Source organism: Nicotiana sylvestris, chromosome 2, assembly GCF_000393655.2.
Source record: "Nicotiana sylvestris chromosome 2, ASM39365v2, whole genome shotgun sequence".
Taxonomy (NCBI): Eukaryota; Viridiplantae; Streptophyta; class Magnoliopsida; order Solanales; family Solanaceae; genus Nicotiana; species Nicotiana sylvestris.
Window position 1 is genome coordinate 109,062,644 of NC_091058.1, and position 22,355 is coordinate 109,084,998.

The 22,355-nt window shown below is 38.9% G+C and overlaps 2 protein-coding genes across 2 annotated transcripts; both read right to left on the reverse strand.

Moving 5' to 3' along the window:
• Positions 1–4,027: 4,027 nt before the first annotated feature.
• On the reverse strand, positions 4,028–6,245 carry LOC138885394 (uncharacterized). Its single transcript, XM_070166340.1, has 2 exons — positions 6,144–6,245; positions 4,028–4,444 (listed from the first exon to the last, which is right to left on the reverse strand). Exons 1-2 carry the CDS (start codon positions 6,243–6,245, stop codon positions 4,028–4,030), a joined length of 519 nt encoding a protein of 172 aa, XP_070022441.1.
• A 7,005-nt stretch (positions 6,246–13,250) lies between these two features.
• Positions 13,251–14,306, reverse strand: LOC138885395 (uncharacterized). The gene has a single exon (XM_070166341.1). It carries the CDS (start codon positions 14,304–14,306, stop codon positions 13,251–13,253), a length of 1,056 nt encoding a protein of 351 aa, XP_070022442.1.
• Between the last annotated feature and the right edge of the window lie 8,049 nt (positions 14,307–22,355).

The window sequence follows — 22,355 nt, forward strand, 5'->3', positions numbered from 1 at the left end:
CTTTCATGAACTTGGCGTACCCCGGCATTTGTTCTAGAGCTTCCACTAATAGAACATTAATTGATAATCTCTTCATCATGTCAATGAACTTCTTAAACCGGTTCTCATTTTTCTGCTTCGCAAGCCTTTGAGGATAAGGTGGAGGTGGCCTTGGCAAATGAGCCTTGGCTTTAGGTACAACCATTTCCGGCATATCTATTACGTGTTCCCTAGACGAGTTTATGTCATTCTGAGTTTCCACCTCATTATCTTGAATATAAATCCTCACTTCCTCATTCACATTCTCATCAATCATATTCTCAACCACCAAAGGGATCTCATCCTCTTGCAACTCAACTTCATCACTCAAAATTTCTTTTTGTTTGGAGGCATTCACATCGCCGCCTCATCCACTTCTTGTAGTTACCGCCATTACATGCCCGAAATTGTTCCCACCCTTCGGGTTGACTACCGTATCACTAGGTAGATCCCCTTTAGGGCGAGTATTCAAGGATTGTGAGATTTGGCCTAATTGAACCTTCAAGTTTATAATTGAAGTATTGTGGGATGCCAACTGGGCATCAGAGTCAGCATTCTTTTTCATCATCTGTTCAAACATCATTTCGATTCTCCCCATTTCATTGTTAGAAGAACTAGGACCTTGGGATGGAAATGAGGGTGGATTGTTCGGTTGTTGATACATCGGTGGCCTTTGAAAGCCTTGCCCCCGGTTTCCTTGATTGCTATTGTTCCAACCTCTGTGATTGTTGTTTCCACCCCAGTTGTTGTTGTTGCCACTCCAATTACCCTAATAGTTCTGATTATTATTCTGGTTGCCCCAATTTGAATTTTTGTTGTTGTTCCCCAAATTACTATTCCCTTGTTGTTGTTGATGTCCCCAATTGCCTTGGGGTCTCCATTGTTGTTGGTTAGAAGAATTGGCCCTTTGGCCCTGATAGTTGTTCACGTATTGCACTTCTTCATTTTTCTCATCATAGCCATCATCTTGGAACCCACCACTATCTTGGTCATATTGATCCGAACTCCCTTGGTTTTGCTAGCCTCTTTGTCTTCTTTTGTTCACTAACATATAGACACCCTCCATAGCATTCACTTGTCGTGGAGATTGAACATGCTGTAATTGTGCCTTTGCTAGCTGGTTCATTGTTGTTGTCAATTCTGCTATTGCCTGCCCATGATCATGGAGCTCTTTGTGCAAGTGAATGACCGTGGGGTCTCCCTGTGGCATATTGTCTCTACTTTGCCAAGCATAGGACGTGTCAACCATCTCATCCAATATTGCATTAGCCTCATCATACGGTGTGTTCATGAAATTGCCTCTGACGAGTTAGTTCACTATGCATTGATTTGTTGTGTTAATGCCCAGGTAGAATGTCTGTTGTATCATTGCCTCAGCCATATCATTATTTGGACATTCCTTTACCATGGTCCGGTATCTCTCCCATATCTCATGTAGTGGTTCGTTGGGCTCCTTTTTAAAAGCTAAGATTTCATCCCTCAACGTCGCCATGTGGCCCAGCGAGAAAACTTTTGCGATGAACCTATCCGCCAACTCATCCCAAGTAGTGATGGAATGGTTGGGAAGCCTTTTAAGCCAGTCCAAAGCCTTCGTTCTAAGTGAAAAAGGGAATAATCTCAACCGAAGTGCATCCTCTGACACATTTATTTACTTGCTCCCCCAACAGGTATCCACGAAGCCTTTAAGATGTTTGTAAGCATTCCGATAGGGAACACCTATGAAATACCCTCGCTGCTCCAACAAAGTCAGCATCACATTTGTAATTTGGAAATTATCCGCCCGGTTCCGAGGTGGGACAATTGCACTAGCATATCCTTGGTTTGGAAGCACCCGATGAGCCACTCTTGGAGGTGGCGGGAGAGGGTCTAGAACATTATCATTAGCCTAGCAGCTTCTCCTTTGAGCTTGAGGCACTATAGGTACCTCATCATCAATATTGTCATCTACCTCCTCCCCCGGTGGAAGATCTCCAAGAGGTGCATTGTTTGCCGCCATTTTGTACTTGAGTTGTCGGCACACACAAATTAGTAACACAGAAGGAAAGAAAAACAATACACAAAACTACTTAGATAGATAGCCAAAACTGTGAGCTCCCCGGCAACGGCGCTAAAAAGTGATCGAGTCCAACCCTACACTACTACAGAGTGGCGAGAGCGGTCGAAGCAGCTTTTACTTGAGAAGGTCGGGATCGAATCCACAAGGATCTACAACAATGTTTGGAGCTAGATTTCTATCTAATCTAGCAGTGCGTAGTGCTCTTAATTACACTTCCAATCATATTTGTTTGTTTGTTACTTCTAATTTTATGCTAATGATATGCGAAATTAAGCTAAGTATGAATGCTTGTAAGGTTTTCTAAATGGTTAACGAGGCACTAGGGAAGTGAATTTCCCCTAGGTGAATACTTGACGGGTTCTAAAGCCTAAGGCAAAGTGTTTATGTTTGGGATCGCGATATAGCCAATGCACGACACTACTCACTCTATACCTCTCGGTAGCTTGAGTGACTTTGCCCTAATTGACTTTCTCAAGACCAATTGGGTGTTGTCATTTTTGTGCAAGCAATATAGGCTCAAGTCGGGTATTATTATCTCTAGGTTTAACCCTTTAATTGAGGTTATCAATCTCTTGAATACGCCCTAATTCCTTGTTTACCTGATTTTCCTAGACTCAAACTCTCTTTCTCAAGAAGAGCCCAAGTAAAAAAGGCACAAATTAGTGTTTGCAACCACTAATTCCACATGGAAAACACAAATCAGGCCAAATATCAACCACCCATAAATATCTAAGCCTTAAAACAAGAGACCCATCAAATACCCACACTAGGGTTGAGCCATAACCCTAGCTAATAGGTCTACCTACTCATAATAATGGAAGAAATAAGATATTTAGATGTAAAATAACCCATACAATATAATTACAAGCTAAGATTTGAAGATTTAATGTTAAACTAGCTACACAATTGCTCAAAATAGCTAAAAACACCATTCACGTGCTCAACTACCGATAAGATACCCTGAAAATCTAAAAAAGAAGTATTTATACAAGGCTGAATTTTCTAGACAAAAATACCCCTGACGGAGGTACCACGGACCGCGGAAAATGCACCGTGGCCGCGGTGAGGCTTTTTGGCTTCACGTCTAAGTCTCTGAATCTTGCCACCGCGGTCCGTAGAAAATGGACCGCGACTGCAGTGGCTTCACCGCGGACCACAACAAATGGACCGCGGACCGCGGTGTCTTGAATCTCCCAAACTTCACATCCTCTGAATCCCTTCTCCGCGGACCGCAACAAATGGAATGCGTCCAAGATGAGTCTACCACGACCGCGAAGAATCATCCGCGGACCGCATTACTTGAACTTCCAAAATATCATCCTCTCTGATCTTTGCCACCGCGGACCGCAATAAATGCACTGTAGTCGCGGTGGGTTCATTGCAGCCGCGGTGGATTTACTGTTGTCGCAGTGCTTTGACTTGTTCTTGGCACTTGTTCAGGTTTCACTCCTTTTTGAGTTGGTTTTGACTTCTTTGTCACTTTTTTGACCAAACACTGCAAACAAGCATAACATGTAAGCTTTCGAGATTACTTATATACATTTTTAATCCTAAACTCAAGAAAAAAGGAGTATAAAATATACTAGAATCCCTAGTTATCACTAATCTGTCGCCAATATTTTGAGAGTCATTTCATCTTTGCATTTGGCGACCAAATTTGTTTGTTGCAATCTGTCGCAATGTTATTTTATTATATTTATTTCTATTACAAAAAATATCTGTCGCAACATTTTTCCCTTTTAGCTTTTTTTTGTTTAACATTTTAAATTTTCTATGCTCGTGCATTTTGTATATAAATTATTAGATATCCTTAATAATAACTAAAGTTCATATAAATTAACATACTTAAAGGTCCAATATTATATCAAAATGCATATAGCTAATACAATTAAGTTCGAATTATCCCTAACACCAACAATAAAGTTCAAACAAAAAAGCTACCAAATACGAGGCTTAGGGGTTAAGGTCATCATCTGAAATCGATGAATGAACCCCATGAACATTAGCAGTGGTAGGAGCATGAATTGTTGGTACCACATTTGATGGATGGTCAGTAGAAGTAGGCTGATGTGAGAGTGAAGAAATCATTTCACGCACCCTCTTAGTCAATACTGGTAGCATGTGATCAGTTAGCACATAAACTATGTGCTCTGTTAGTGCAGGAATGAAACGCATCACTAAATCATCCACGTTCCCTATTGATGCCGATTGAGCACTCGAAGGTGGTATTAATGATGAAGCATCTGATCCAGAAGAGCCACAAAGATTCAGCCCATAATAGCATTTTGCTTGAGATCCAATATCATATACTTTTCTCTTCTTTTCCCCTCCCGCGACTTCGTAATATGCTTTACATTGATCAATATCAGACTAAGTTTGTGTTTTTTCCAGTTATCTTTCCTGTAAAAGAGGTGTAATAAGTAGTAAAATTAAAACAATCAAGAATGTTGAGCATTTAATTAATCAACGAAGAGGATACTTTTCATACTTGCTTCTATATGCAAGGACAAAATTATAGGAGAACAAAAGTACAACAAAATATTATATGATACTATAATTATAATCTAATATTTATCTACAACATCCTAATAATGGAAAATTAAGCTATAACCTTACATGACTGTAGACTGAAACAGTCCTCTCAAGAAGTTAAGCTAGAGCTTGGAAGAGTTGTCGTGTTCTTTTTGTTGCTTCGCTTTTTAGATGAACTAATGCAAATACTATATGATGACAATAATAAAATTGATATAGCTAATTCAAGCGCAATTAGTATTTGCAAGTTGCATATCCAATATGAGTGAAAGCAAGAATCTATCTACAAATTAAGATTCAACTTTGAATGCACTCTTCTCAGTTAAAACTATTCTATGCATGTCATTTCTAATTTTAGTCTTCAAAAAAGAAAATTGGCTACAATGACTGTTCGGTTATTTAGATGTGACGATACTACGTGCGGAGATAAGAAAATCCAGTTCTTACTAGTTATGTGGTGTATTCAACAAGTTTATAATAGAATACAAAAGTTCAATAATAGAACTTTTGACTTATCAGCTTTGCTTGAATTTGTTGTCAAACTTATAGAGCGCCATTTTGTGGATGCATGGGTTACAAAGCATCATACAGAACAATCAACATTTTCTGAAAGTACAATTTTTGTCCAAGCACACTCTAAATTACAGTAATTCTATCTCTTTTTATATTGTAGTAAATAAGATTATAAAATATAGGACTTACATGCACGATTCGAGCTTTCTCATCAAGAAAAGTGTTTAACCAAAAAGTGGAATTTCAATCAAAGCTTTATTTAGAAGAACACGGGTTACTGATAATCAAAACTAAATAAAGGAAAGTGATTTTGCTAATAATAAGATAGACAGAAGAAAACAAAGCAAACCAGTATATTCAGATGATCTTTCGTGTCCTTACAAATGATCCATTCTCTCATTTTTATAGCTATCTTAAAGATATACGTTTTGCCTTTGTTATAATTAGGCTACTATAGACAATTAAAGACATTAAATACTACATTACATAATCATTGTAATTTAATACAGATTCTATAACGTTTTTAGTATTTATTGCTTATCAAATACTGTATCTGTACTCTCTTATGCTGTCAGATTCATTTTCCTTGACTTTTGAGTATAAATAGGTACGAGCGTTGAGTCTTTTGAATAACTGCTCGTGCCTCTACTTGTACCTTCTGCTCGTATCTATTGCAACTCATGTCTCTTTGCCAATCATCACTCTTTGACCAGCCTTCGTGTCATGACACGTCATCTTCCAATCACTTTAATATGTAAACTCGATTTTCCCAATATAGATAGTCCCCCTACTTACCATTTATTCATCAATTGAATATTTGGGAAGTGGATTTTATTAAAGCGTGAAGGTTGCCGTTATTAATGCTACGGTAAAATCGACGCTTCAATTGTCACTTCCATTTAATACTTATCACACGTGGCACCCTTTTATTGGCTCTACAACTTTGCAACACTTTTTAGGGCTTTTTTACGGCTTTACTAATCACGAAGAGACAATTCTTATTATGACCTTTCCATCATTGCACCTTTTCCTTTGACAGTTGCTTCCTAGTATACACATAGTTTTCGTCTTTATCCTTATCACATAAAGTTCTCTGAGTATTCGATTCTTGAACTTTTATTTGCATCTTCCTCGTACTATCATGTCTTCACTAAATTCTAACCCTAGAAGAGTCCCCATAGTTGATAACTTCCCTCTTGCCCCTAGCAGGAGTGGAAGAGGAGGTCGACTTCGTAATTTAGGGTCTTCTTCTGTACGTGGTTCTTCTCTTCCTTCATCTAGTTCCAGTCCTTCCTTTAGAACTAGAGGTTCTTTCTCACAAAGATCTTCTTCCAGGGGTAAGGAACCCACTGAACCTGTTCATGAACCTACAGTAGAAGAAATAGTTCTTGCGAAACTATCTTTCTACAATGACAAGGAGTCCCTTAGAAATCAAGTATCCTCTTTAGATCGTGCTGATATCTATGCAACTCAGATTACAGAGGGTCTGATTTCTTTAGTTCGCAAAGACTGTCATTGGAGTCATGACTTCCCTATCATAATTCCCAACGCAAATCAAAGAATCACCTCTTATTTAATTGGATTTTCCTTTGTTTATACATACCCTTTCACATTAGGATTCAAACCTGCTATTGGTCCTGTTATTCTCGAATTCTGTCATTTTTTCGATGTTTGCTTAAGCCAAATTGGCCCTATAGTGTGGAGGGCTGTTTCCTGTTTGAGGCATTTGACAAACATGGCCGGTGTGCCTTTCACTTTTGCTCATTTAATTCACCTTTACTCTCCCAGACTTTTCTGCCAAGGCATTTTTACTTTAGTAGCTAGGAGCAAAAGAGTTTTGGTTAGTCCAGAAGATGATAGAGACCGTGGCTGGTACACCAGGTTTGTTACTGCCCCCACCGTGTGTTTAGTGGATGATGAAAATGTCCCCTTCCCCGAGAAGTGGAATTTTGCACGTGAGTTTTCTTTTTTAATAACTTTCTCGTACCTTTTTCTTCAATTTTGATGATCTCTATTCTCATTTTCCTTTTTCTTTTTAGCAACCATGGAAATTATTGAAGAAATTCCCAATTTCCATGGTTGGGTAGGAAGGTTACTGAATACAACCCCAATGGAGGGTAGATCTTGGAATCATCTTTCCCAACGATTTGGTTGGAAAGTGAAAACTCATGGTAAGAGTTTTTTTATTTAACTTTTTATTGTTTTTCCCAGAACTTATTTTAATCCTTCTTTTTATCAGGATTTGTTGTTCGAGGGATTAGTGCTGAGGCGGTCGTGGCTTCCCGCATTTCTTTGGAAAGAGCCCAAGAGATAATCTTGGGTTATTCATCGAAAAGGAAAGTTGCTAATGACGAAGATTCTGAAGAAGAGGAAGATGAGGGTTCCTTAGTAAAAAGGCCACGAGCTCGTAGACGAATCATAAGCATCCCCCTTCGTTCTATTCCTCTTACCGAGTTTATTAAAGCCCTGGTGATGATTCCTGATGATGAAGTCCCCGTTGTTGCTCATGATTTAGTTGAACAACTTTTTAACCGTGGGTTTGATGGTGAAAATTTAGGTCTAATTTCTGATGAAGCACCTCTTGCTTCTTTTTCTACTCCCGTTCCTGTGATTCCTCCTTTGCCGGTCATGGCTATTACCATTCCTCCCCAGGCTATTATGACTGCTTCCACAGTTCCACCCTCGACTACTCCTCCTTCAACTGCTCCTTACACAAAGGTTGGTTCTTCAAGTAGGAATGATGCTATGAGGCGAGTTATCATTGAAGTCCCCGCTGAGAGTAACCTTTTAAGGAAATCAGGTCAAGCTGACGTGTGGCTAAAGCCTTTGATTGGTCCAGTTGAGAGAGCTAAGCTTGATGGCCATAGTTATGTGACCTTGATGAATGATATAGTGTATGCTTCTTTAAAGGTATTCCTTTTTCAAGCTTTACTTTGTCATTTTTCTATCTTCAAGATTCTTATTTTTTCCTCTCTTTTTTTTCTAGGTCAATCTAATTGGCACGGAGATGATGAAATGGGTTACCCTCTCAGAGCAATTATTGCGTGACTACCAAGTGGAGGTGGATAATTGGAAGGAACGGTGTGAAAGTCTTCAGATCAACATGGAAACTTTAGAAGAAAGTAAAAGTACCTTAGAGCAGCAGGTACGTGCTTTGATTTCAGAATTGGCAGTTGAAAAAGCTTCTTCAAATCAAGCAAGTAAGGAAAAGGCTCGTCTGAAAACCTCTTTTTTCGAGCAATTGTCCAAGGTAAGTGAAGAAATTAAAGAGTTCAGAGCTCTCTTGAGTGAAAAAGAAGCATATGTTGGTGAACTCGTGCAGAATTTGACTCAAACTCAAGAAGACCTCCGGGTATCTTCTGATAAGGTTTACTCTTTAGAGAGTTCCCACACTTCTCTTAAAAGTTCTTATGAATCTACCTTGGCTAAAAATGAAAAGTTAAGAAATAAAATTGCTAACTAAGAAAGAGATTACGAGATCCTTGAAGATAAAACTGCCATTGAATTGAGTTGGGTATTTTTAAATTCTCGCCGTGATACCCTTGTTGAAGTTAGCCAGGAGAATTTTAACTTGGAATCTGAGTTAGCCAAGATCAAAGAGACTATTGAGAAGACTCAGCAGAACCAAGATTTTCTTCTCCCGTGGTTGAAGTTTCTGAAAATGTTGAAGATAATACGGGTATCCCCACTTCTTCAAGTCAAGTTGAGTCCGCTGCTGATGATGACCCTGCTTCAGTCCCTTCATCTTCTCAGTGAAAAGTTTATGTTGTTTGAATTCCTTTTTTTTTTCTTTTTGGTGGTTTATGATTGTGACCCTTGATCTTTTTAAGGGTTTGTTGGAAACGTTAAGTCCCCAGTCCTTTTATGGGGCACTTTGTATAAACAACTTTTGGTTTATGACTAAGTTCATACTTAGTCTAAACTCTTTAATATTAAAAAGTTGCCGCTGTTGTTTGAACTTCTGCTTTGTTTATTCTTGCCTTTATTTTTAAGGACTTACTGAATAACTTGCATTTTTATTCTTCAAAAATACTTCTGTTAACTTCATGAATACTTGAATTAATCATGAATTTTATAAAAGAGGACCCTTTTGTATTCGACACTTAATGAAGAAGACGTCTCAACTTCATAATGATGTTAATATACGATAAAAGAAATAGGAATACACATGTTTTTTGGAATAACTTCGACAAGTTTTTGTTTGAACTTTGTTAAGTTTTAAATAACACTTTACATGTATTTGAATTACTTCTATAACTTTCTCGCAACTGTTTTCCTTATAACAGATTTCAAAAAAGAAAATGAATACAAGGTTTTTACTTATAACCCATTTCAGTACATTGCCTTTACCCTAACTATGATAAGGTTTTTCTTTGGCTTTAGCTCGTGACTTTGCTCTCACTCAATGAGTAAACTTCTCAGGCTTGAACTTTGATTATTTCCCAATCTTCTTTGCCTTCTTTATACACATATATTATATAGTCCCCCAAGTGTTTGATCGTTGAAGTATAAAGTTTCGAGCACTTGATTGTTCCTCTCATTTGGTCTTTTTCCTGAAAAGGAAAAACACACGGGACTCGGAGGTGCGACTATAGATGAAAACTGCTTAACCCATATGAATTTCTATCAGAATAGTTGTAACCCTAGACTGGAAATTTTAATTTATTCGACGTGCCTTGCAGGTCGTGATTCATCATTTAGTACGAGCTAGATTTTTTGGCTATCATCTAAAATCGTTAGTAAAATTTTAACAATTCAAAAATAAAATTTTAAAATATGGATACCTGACCGTGGGTATTCCTTAGAAATAGTATCTCTTCAGGTGAACGACATTCCAGTGCGAAGGTACTATTTTGCCATCTATTATTTCCAGCTCGTATGCTCCTTTTCCTACAATACCATGAATCCTATAGGGTCCTTTCCAGGTTGGACTCAATTTTCCCGCATTGGATGCCTTCGTAGATTGAAAAACCTTTTTGAGCACGAAGTCCAAAATCTTGAAGAATTTTAGGCGTGCTTTTTGATTGTAGTATCGTTCTATGACCTGCTTTTGTGCTGCCATTCTTATTAATGCAGCTTCTCTTTTTCCTTCAAGTAGATCAATATTTATGTGCATTTCTTTGCCATTAGACTCTTCTGACGCTTGTGTAAATCTTGTGCTTTGCTCTCCTATCTCAACTAAAATTAAAGCTTCAGCTCCATAAACCAATGAAAATGGTGTTTCTCCCGTACTTATTTTTGTTGTTGTGTGGTATGCTCATAAAATACCAAGTAACAATTCTGGCCAATTACCTTTGGATTCCTCCAAATGCTTCTTTAAATTGTTGATAATGACTTTGTTTGTTGACTCAGCTTGTCCATTACCCACCAGATGATAAGGTATGGATGTAATCCTTTTGATCTGCCAACTTTAAAAACTCTGTAATTTGTGCACCTATAAATTGAGGGCCATTATCACACACAATTTTCTTTGGCACACCGAATCAACATATGATATTTCGCCAAATGAAATCTCTAACTTCTTTTTCTCGCACCCATTTGAATGCTCCTGCTTCCACCCATTTAGTAAAATAGTCAGTAAGTACAAGCAAGAAATTTACCTGTCCTTTTGCTTGTGGTAGTGGACCCACAATATCCATTCCCCATTTCATAAATGGCCACGGTGCAATGACCATGTGTAACAACTCTGCAGGTCTATGCATATTATTACTGTATCTTTGGCACTTATCACATTTAGCCACAAAATTTTCCCCTTCTTCTTCCATTTTAGGCCAGTAATAACCTGCCCTAATCATGGTTCTTACCAGTGATCTTTCTCCGGCATGATTTCCACAATGCCCCTCGTGTATCTCTCTCATTACATATTCCTTCTGTGAAGGCCCGAGGCACCTTGTTAAGTGTCCACCGAACATTTTTTGATAAAGATTGCCTAGCTTTAAACAATATCAAGCAGCCTTTTTTCGAAGCGCGCGAGTTTTTTTCTTATCTTCAGGGACGGTTCTATACTGCAAAAAAGCAACAATCTCGTTCCTCCTATCGCAAGTTAAGTTATTAAAATTTACCTCATTTTTGTCTGGATCGAGCACTGAATGAAACAAATAAATTACGGAAGCATTTTTATTGCTTGCCACGTCTGCTGCAGATGCGAAATTGGCTAGGGCGTCCGCCTCGACATTTTCATCTCTTGATATTTGCATAACTTTCCAGGTTTGGAATTGCCCGACCAGATCCCGTACCTTCTCTAAGTACTGCTGTATCCGTGCTTCCCTGGCCGTATAAGTCCTCAGCATTTGATTAACTACGAGTTGCGAATCGCTTTTGATCATAATCTGATTAATGCCGAGTTCTCGTGCTAGTTCTAAACCTTTAATCATAGCTTCATACTCTGCCTCATTGTTAGTTATAGAATGACATTTAATGGCTTGTCGAATAGTTTCACCCGTAGATGGTACCAAAATAATTCCCAAACCTGCACCCTTCACATTAGAGGAACCATCAGTGAGTAAGGTCCAAATTCCCGGATTAGAGCCATTGAACACTTGTAATTCTTTTTTTGCTTCCAATTGCATTCCTTGGCTAAAATAAGCCTCAAAATCTGCTAACACTTCAGATTTTATCGCAGTTCTAGGCTGGTATGCGATGTCATATTCACTTAATTCTATAGCCTATTTGGCTAATCTACCTGACAACTCATGCTTATGTAATATATTGTGTAATGGATAAGCAGTTACTACAACGATAAAATGACATTGAAAATAAGGCCTTAATTTTCTAGATGCCATGATTAATGCAATTGCTAGCCTTTCTAACTGAGGATACTCTAATAAAGATTTTCTGACATAATAGATCGGAGATTGTTTACCTTGGTCTTCACGGACTAAAATAGCACTTACCGCTACTTCTGAGATAGCAAGGTAGATGAGCAATCTTTCCCCAGCCTTTGGTTTTGCGAGTAGTGGCGGATTTGACAGGTATGCCTTCAAATTTTTGAGTGCCTGCTGACATTCCTCAGTCCATTTGAACTGATCTTGCTTTTTAATAACTTAAAGCATTTTTCTGATGATTTAGATATGAATCTCCCCAAGGCTGCAATTCTTCCTGTCAACCTCTGCACTTCTTTTCTACTTGTAAGAATGTCAGGAATTTCTTCAATGGCCTTAATATGTGTGAGATTTACTTCAATACCACGGTTAGAAACAAAAAAACCCAAAAGCTTACCTGATGCAACACCAAATGCACATTTCTCCGGATTTAATTTCATATTGAATTTCCGCAAGAAAACGTATCAGACAAGTGTGATATATGATCCCCCTAAATGTTGAGTTTTAACGAGAATGTCTTCTATGTAAACCTCCATTGTTTTTCCCAAATGTTCTTGGAACATTTTGGTCACTAGTCTTTGATATGTTGCACCAACATTTTTGAGACCAAAAGGCGTTACTTTATAACAGTAATTCCCCCTGTCTGTTATAAATGAAGTTTTTTCTTCATCTATTGGATCCATTTTGACCTAATTGTATCCTGAATACGCATCTAAAAAGCTTAACAATTCATGTCCTACAGTAGCATCAATTAGTTGATCTATATGTGGTAATGGAAAAGAATCTTTAGGACAAGCTTTGTTAAGGTCTGTGTAATCTACACAAACTCGCCACTTACCATTCTTATTCGGTACCACAACTGTATTGCTAACCAATTAGGATACTTTACCTCACAGATAGACCCAATCTTTAACAATTTTTGAACCTCATCTTGAATCACCTGATTTTTGAAAGTTTCTTGCTTTTTCTTCTTTTGTTTGATAGGGGGATACGATGGGTCTTCATTTAATTTGTGATTCATTACCTCCGGTGGTATTCCTGTCATATCAGAGTGGGACCAAGCAAAACAATCCACGTTAGTTTTTAAAAATTAAATCAACTTACCTTTCATGTCTTGGCTTAGACCCTACGTAGACTTTCCTTTCAGTCCATTGTACAAATAATATTACAGCTTCCAGTTCTTCAATCATTGTTTTGATATTTTCAGTTTCTTCTGGTTCTTGAATGACATCTGGCCTTGAGTCCACGTCTATTCATCCTTGTTCAGTTGAGGTTTGTGTTGTGGTACCCTCAACTGGATTCTATAATTGCTATTTTTCTTTGTTTCCCGTACTTGAATCTGCTATAGAATTGATGCTTTTGGATGTATGTTGATCCCCACAGATTTGACATATTCCCCATAGTGATGAAAATTTAATAACTTGATGCAAGGTTGACGGAACGACATCCATCTCATGGATCCATGGTCTCCCAAGGATCATATTGTAAGACATCTCCATATCTACCACCTGAAATGTTGTATCCTTGACAACTCCTTCTACGAATGTTGTAAGTATTACCTCCCTTTTCGTTACTACGTTGGAATTGTCAAATCCAGACAAAGTATGTGCCTTTGGTATTAATTTATATTCGGCTTGCATCTCACATAGTACTCTTAGCAAAATAATGTTCACGAAACTACCTGGATCAATCAAAACTCGTTTCACATTAGTATCTTGCACAAGTAAAGATATTACCAGTGCATCGTTATGTGGGGATAATACGCCATCCGCATATGCATCATCAAAAGTAATGCTTTTTTCCTCTAAGACATGTCGCACCTGCTTCCCGTGGGTAATTGTGACTTTGGAGACTTTATTGGATGCTGTGTATGTCACACCATTGATGTCTTCACCTCCACTTATCACATTACCGGTTCTTATGGGAGAAGGTGGTTTTGGGGGCTCCTGCCTATTCTTCATATATGCTTGCTTACCTCTCTCACTGATTAATTCATTGAGATACCCTTGCTTTAATAGATGATCAACTTCACCTTGCAGGAGCCTACAGTCTGCCGTTTTATGCCCGTGATCGTTGTGAAATTTGCACCAGTGATCAGGGTTGCGCCTGTTTGGGTTCGATCTCATTTCTTTTGGCCACCGTACCTTATCACCCGTTCTTCTTAAAACAACTACAAGCTCGAAAGTGCTTACATTAAAATTATAACTGCCAAACCTTGCTTTCAAATTTCTATCATCATCCCGTGACTCTCGCTCATTTCGATCTTTCCTAAATCTTGATGACGAGCCTGACTCTCTATTCCTCGACCTATGATCGTACCTCGGATTGTCCTGTTTTGACCGTGAATATTTTCCTACTGGACCCATATATGGTTTGTACCTATTTTTACCGGACCTTTTTTTGGTTTCCGCCCGTCTCGAACTCACCTTTTCTTCTTTTTGAGATCGTGAGATAATATCCTTTTCTATCCTTAGCTTCATGCTGTATCTGTTATAAACGTCATTCCATGTTGTTGCTGGGAATTCACGAAGACTTTCCTTGAGTCACCTCGTGGCTTCAGAACTTTTTTCATTCAAATTACTAGTGAAGGCTATAGCTGCCCAATTGTCAAGTACACGCGGTAACGTCATTCTTTCACGCTGGAACCTATCCACGAACTCCCTAAGGAATTCTGAGTCCCCTTGCTTGATTTTGAAAATATCTTCCATTCTTTTTTCGACTTTTTAAGCTCTCGAGTATGCTTTGATAAATGAATCTGCAAGCTCAGCAAAAGAATTTATGGAATTTTCAGGTAAAAGAGAATACCATGTTAATGCTCCCTTAGTGAGTGTTTCACCGAATTTTTTGACCAATACTGATTCAATTTCTTGTTTGGTCAAGTCGTTGCCTTTTACGCCTGTTGTGAATACAGTCATGTGGTATCGTGGATCAGTTGTTCCATAGTATTTTGGAATATCGGGTATTTTGAATTTCTTTGGAATTGGGAGGGGAGCAACACTTGGCTTCCAAGGTTGTTGTGAATATTTATCCATATCTATCCCTTTGATTACGGGTGGTACTCCAGGTATTTGCTCTATGCGGTCACTTTGCTCCTTGAGCTGTTTCTGCAATGTTAGCACTAAATTTTGTAAATCAGAATTGACTAAGTTACCTGGTTCTCCTCCTCGTGACTCGCTGGGGATTCCACCACTACCTGAATTAGCAAGTCCAGAATGAGGGTTCTCCAAAGTATTATTATTTGGAGTTGGTGTTGGTGATACAACGGGTAATTGTCTGACAAAGGCCTCAAGAGCTTTATTGACCTGTTGAGCGATTAGCTTTTGCAAAGCTTCATTGATAGCTTCTTCATTTTCGAATTGAGAATTTCTATTTGCATGAGATCTATCAGGAGTTCCTTCTCGAGATCATCGATGGGAACTTTGTAGAGAAGGGATTGGGATGTGATCATCCTATGGATTATCTTGGAGTTGTTGGTTTCCTTTGGTGTTGTCATTGATGTTTGACATAGTTGATGCAACAAAAAAGGTTAGGCTAAGAAAGAGTAGATCATCAAATTCCCGGCAACAGAACCAATTTGTTTAACCAAAAAGTAGAATTTCAGTCAAAGCTTTAATTTAGAAAAACACGGGTTACTGATAATCAAAACTAAATAAAGGAAAGTGATTTTGCTAACAATAAGATAGACAGAAGAAAACAAAGTAAACCAGTATATTCAAATGATCTTTCGTGTCCTTACAAATGATCCATTCTCTCCTTTTTATAGCTATCTTAAAGATATACGTTTTGCCTTTGTTATAATTAGGCCACTATAGACAATTAAAGGCATTAAATCCTACGTTACATAATCATTGTAATTTAATACAGATTCTATAATGTTTTTAGTATTTACTGCTTATCAAATACTGTATCTGTACTCTCTTATGCTGTTAGATTCATTCTCCTTAACTTTTGAGTATAAATAGTTACGAGCGTTAAGTCTTTTGAATAACTGCTCGTGCCTCTACTTGTACCTTCTGCTCGTATCTATTGCAACTCGTGCCTCTTTACCAATCATCAGAAGACATGAAAGAAACCAAAATCAATATTAATCTAGAAGCCGAGCAAAGGTAAAAACCGGTTGAGCTCCTCCGATAATACATCGATGTGTTCGAATGGTCATATGATGACATGCTTGGATTAAGAACTAACATTGTCTCGCATCGACTGCTTACCGATCCCGCCAGACCGTCGGTCAAGTAAAAACCAAAAAATTCAAGCTCGATTAGAGTTTGAGGATAAATGAGGAAGTAACCAATCAGATAGAGGCGAATGTGGTAAGGGTCACCAATTATCCCAGCTGGTTGGCAAATATCATCCCAGTACCCAAGAAAGACGAGAATATCAGGATATGCATGGATTATCGTGATCTCAATAAAGCTAGTCCAAAGGACGACTTCCCTTTACCAAATATCCACATCCTCATCGACAATTGTGCGAAGCATGAACTGTAGTCGTTCATAGATTGTTTCGCTGGATACCACCTGATCTTGATGCACGAGGAAGATGCAAAAAGATAGCCTTCACCATACCTTGGGGATTTTACTGCTATAGAGTCATGCTGTTTGGTCTCAAGAGCACCGATGCCACTTACTTGAGGGCCATGGCAACACTTTTTCAAGACATGATTCACAAGGAGATTGCCGTATATGTGGATGATGTCATCATCAAGTTTTAGAAGAGTTCAGAACATTTGGATGATTTGAAGAAATTTTTCTAGCGCCGTGGAGGTACAACTTGAAATTGAACCCAGCAAAATGTGCGTTTGGATTCCTTGCTGGAAAATTGTTAGGCTTCATCGTATGCAGAAAAAGGATAGAAATAGACCCATAAAAAATCAAGGCCATGCAGGAATTGCCACCACCCAAGAGTAAGAAAGATGTGATGAGTTTCCTGGGTATATTGAATTACATCAATCATTTCATAGCCCAGTCCATGGTAATCTGTGAAGCCATTTTCAAGCAGCTGAAAAAGGATGTTGCCACAAAATGGACAGAAGAGTGTCAAAAAGCCTTCAACAGAAATAATGAGTATTTGTCAAATCCACCAGTGTTGGTTCCCCCCGAGCTCGGGAAGCCATTGTTACTATATTTGTCAGTTTGGGATAATGCCTTCGGATGTGTGTTAGGACAGCATGACAAAACTCGGAGAAAGGAGCAGGCCATCTAGTGCTTAAGTAAGAAGTTCATACCATGTGAGGCCAAATACACTTTGATAAAATGCACTTGTTGTGCTCTGACTTGGATCACCCAAAAACAAAGGCCTTACATGTCAGCATATACTACGATCTGATATCTTGGCTCGACCTGCTCAAGTACATCATTCAGAAGCCAATGCCTACCGGAAAGCTAGCTAAATGGCAAATTCTCCTCAGCAAATTTGACATTGTGTACGTAACTCAGAAGGCTATCAAGGGGCAAGCTTTAGCCGACCACCTTGCAGAGAATCCAGTGGACGGGGATTACGAGCCACTCATTACGTATTTTTCTGACGAAGAGGTATTATTCATCGGAGAAGATACTGCTGAGTAATACCCTGGATGGAGGATATTTTTCGGTGGAGCAACAAACTTCAAAGGAGTCGAATTGGGGCAGTCCTAATATCGGAGTCCGAACAACACTATCCAGCAACGGCAAAGGTAAAATTCCCTCGCACCAATAATATGGCTGAATATAAAGCATGCGTCCTTGGGATCAGAATGGCAGTCGACATGAACGTCAATGAACTTTTGGTTATAGGGGATTCCGATCTATTGATACACCAAGTCCAAGGGGAGTGTTCTACCAAAAATGTCAAGATCCTTTCGTATCTACACTGCGTAAAAGAGTTATGCAAGAAGTTCATGAATATGAGTTCAAGCACCTTCCCAAGATTCAAAACGAGTTTTCCGACACCGTTGCAACTCTATCATCCATGATTCAATATCCAAAAAAGAACAACATCGACCCTATCGATGTAGAGATAAGGGATCAACATGCCTATTGATTTTATGTAGATGAAGAGCCAGATGGTAAACCATGGTACCACGACATCAAGAGATTCCTCAAAACTAGAGAGTACCAGAAAAATGCTACGAATAGTCAGAAGCGAGCCCTCAGGAGACTGGCGAATCACCTTTTCCTTAATGGGGAAGTCCTTTACAATAGGACCCCAGACATGGGTTTGTTGAGATGTGTAGATGCCGCTAAGGCGACCAAGTTATTAGAAGAAATACATACAAGAACGTGCAGACCCCATATGAACGGTTTCACATTGCTAAGAAGATCTTGAGAGCCAGATACTTTTGGATGACTATGGAAAGTGATAGTATCCACTACATACAGAAGTGTCACCAGTGTCAGATCCATAAGGATTTCATCCGGGTTCAGCATAATGAGTTGAATGTGATGGGTCACCCTGGTCGTTCGCCGCTTGGGGCATGGATGTGATTGGATCTGTAGAGCCTGCTGCATTAAATGGGAGCCGCTACATCTTGGTAGCTATCTACTACTTCACTAAATAGGTCGAAGCATCCACCTATAAGGCAGTCGCAAAGAAAGTAGTGGCAAATTTCATCTGAAACAACATCATCTGCCGATTTGGGATTCCTGAGTCAATCATCACTGACAATGATGCTAACCTCAATAGCGACCTCATGAGAGAGATCTGTGAGAAGTTCATAATCGTCCACTGCAACTCCACAGCCTACATACTACAAATGAATGGGGCAGTCGAGGTAGCCAACAAGAATATCAAGAGAATTCTATGAAAGATAGTGGACAATCACATGCAATGGCATGAGTAACTATCATTAGCCTTATTGGGTTATTGGACCACTATGATAACGTCCACTAGGGCAACACCGTACATGTTAGTATACGATACCGAAGTTGTGATACCCACAGAGGTCAAGATAACATCTTTTAGAGCCAATCAAGAGGCCAAGTTGGACGATGAAACTCATGCTTATCGACGAGAAGAGAATGGATGTAGTATGTCATGGTCAGCTATATCAGAACAGGATGGCCAATGCATGTAACAAAAAGGTAAATCCTCTCCAGTTCACACTTGGGCAATTAGTTCTGAAGAAAAGCTTTCACCACCAGGAAGAAGCCAAAGGAAAATCCATATCAAATTGGCAAGGTCCTTACGTGGTTCACCGAGTGTTGTCCGGCGGATCTCTAATCTTGGCAAAAATAGAGGGAAGAATCAACACGAATCCCATCAAATTAGACGCAATCAAGAGATATTATGTTTGAAAACAAATAGAGTTAGGTTTTGCTATATCAAAACTACGTTCAAACTAACTTCCCATAGAGGGATACGCAGGCAACCCACGTAGGGTTCAGTTTTTCTTCCTCCTTTCTTTTGTATTAGAAAATCCAAATATCATTTTTGTATGTTGCTCTGGAACTACACCGGCTTGATTTCCTAGGAAGGAATACGTAGGTAATCCTCATCAGATTCAGTTGTCACACCTCCTTTTTACGCACCCGCGAGGGTGCAGGGGAGTTTTTTCCAATTAAAGGACAATCGAAACGGGATTGGTTTATTTATTTCAGAGTCGCCACTTGGGAGATTTAGGGTGTCCCAAGTCACCAATTTTAATCCCGAATCGAGGAAAAGAATGACTCTATATTATAGTCTGCGTACCAGAAATCCGGATAAGGAATTCTGTTAACCCGGGAGAAGGTGTTAGGCATTCCCGAGTTCCGTGGTTCTAGCACGGTCGCTCAACTGTTATATTTGGCTTGATTATCTGATTTTGTACATGTTAAACCTATGTGCAAGTTTTAAACTCTTGACCGCTTTTATTATTATTTTTTACGAGAATTGCAACGTCGTGAAAATATATCTCGAACCACGTTACATCAATGCACCCGTGGTTATTGACATATCTCGACTCCGTTGAGATTTAGATTTGGGTCACATAAATGTGCACCCGAATTAAGAAAAATAAATTATTAAGACGTGCCTAAAGCAACTAACGTATTGTTATTTTGGGGAAGGCCGTAAAATTCGCTAAACGGCCTGTCCCGAATTCTAAGTGTTTTAATATATATACATTTAGAGGGCCCCGCAGCTTCTACATTTTTTGTTTGTCGAGGCTCATCTCATTTTATTATTAAAAGGAATTTACAACGTCATGGAAATGCATCTCAGACCACGTCACAGTCAATGTACCCGTGATTAGAGACACATTTCGATTTCATTGAGATTTGGATTTGGGTCACATAAATGTGCACCCGAGTTTAGGGAGATAACATTATTAAAGGCGCGCCTAAAGCAACTAGCGCATTATTATTATTTTTTGGTAGGGCCGTGAAATTTGCTAAACGGCCCGTCCCGGAATCTAAGTATTTAATACATATATTTTGTGAGGGCCCCGCAATTTGTCTCTTTTATTTGGCGAGGCTCGTCTCATTTTTTATTTATTTTTTTATTTTATTTTTAAAGGATGCCGTTTTTATGCCTTTAACCATACTAAACCTTACAGCTTCTTTACAACTAAAATCTCATAACTTGTTGGAAGTTTAATAAAAAGAGTTTTAGCGAATGAGTGTTTCGGGAGTAGTAACAACATATACTAATAATAATTTTTTTTGTCCGAATGAACTAAGCGAAGGAAAGGACGAACAAATTAACGTCAAACTTGTGTCATAAAACAACTAGTCCAACTTAATTGAATGACATCGAATAAACAAGAATCACATAACGCAAAATGAGCAAAAATGCGTACGATGAAAACATAAGCAGAAAATTATCATATCAATTTATATATTGCATCTTCGAACATTTAACGTAAAGTTTCTTTATCTAATACATCGAGGTTTACTAACCTGAATAAACAGAAACGCATAGAGCCATGGACCAAACCTCAACATCGACTTCAACGTACAACCTCGACGCGCCGGACCTCGACGAACAAAGACGACCTCAACGGACTGCACGACGACAGTGAAAGAACGGCGATAACATGGCTGATTGGTTGTCGTGTTTTGGACAGAACAACTGAAGCAGTGGTGGTGGGTCGTTTGGCTTGAGGAAGGAGCAACTACGGTGGTTTCACGTAGGTGGGGAAGTTCGGAGGTGGTAACGACGATGGTGAATGTTCGGAAGAGCTGGGCGTCGTTTGTGGTGGCGTTCAGACGTGAGACATGCGGGACAGTGACGATGATGGAGTTGGGTCAGCTGGGGCGTCGCTGGGTGGGTAACAATGGTGGTTTGTTGATGGTGGTGACGGAGGAAGCAGAAGCAGCTGCGACGGTGTTGTTTATGGTGGTGGAAGGTTCTGCTTGGTGTAGGGTTTTGCTAGGGTTTCTTGAGGGAAGGAGGAAGAAGATGAATGTGAAGCAGCAGCAGCAGCTGTCGCTGCTGCTCGAAGGGGGGTCCGGCGATTCAGGCGTCGGGGGGAGCTGGTCGGAGGTGGTTTGGGAGGAGACGGGGTTTCGACTTGTTTTTCGGGGTAGGGTTCTAGGACGTGAGGGAGTGGTCGTTTTTGGACGTGGAGGGGCGTAGGGTTTTTGTTTTACTTTCTTCAGGAAGAAGAAGCATGAACAGTGCTTCTTCTTTCAAAATCTGTCCGTTTTCAATTTTTTCAAAAAGTCCTCCTGGTCAAATGTGTTTTGACCGTGCATTTGTAATGGTTTTGCCCAGAAAAATGAGCCCCACGCGTGGTGGGGTTCGGGACTTGTGTTCCCCACGCGTGGTGGGGTTCCCCGTGTACGGGATTCCGTCCGTGTTCCCCACGTGTGTCCCCTCATGTGTGGTGGACTCGGATTATTATGGGCTAGGTCCGAAATTAGGCCTAAAAGCGGGTAAATTGAACCTGAATATTATTCTTTTGCCCGGACCCGATTAAGAACACAACGTTGTTCGACTAACCCTATGTAAACAAAATAACTACAAAAATAAGACTAATATTTAAACAAAGCTATATATTTTTAATATATTTTTCAAGATTTAAAATAGCTACAAAATATTAATAAAACAATTTTTTTTGTAATTTTCGTTTTATATAAAGATAAAATATAAAGTAACATTTTTGTATTTTTTCAAAATTTAAAATGACTACAAAACATTAATAGAACTATATTTTTTGGTAATTTTCGAAATTATATAAAGTACAAAAATAAAGTGCAATTTTTGTATTTTTTCAAGTTTATGAGAAATACATAAACTAAAATTTGTATATATATTTTTGTAATTTTTCTTTTTGCAACGAAATAAAGTAAAAATAGTTAAAATAGGCATATTAGACCTAAATTACATATTTATGCTAAAAAATGTGAAAATTCTCGGGGAGGGTCAAAAATCCGGTGTCTACAGTTGTCTTTTGTAATTGAACTATGTTCTGACCTGGTTCCATTTGGATATGTAGACAGTCTGAGTCAGACTCA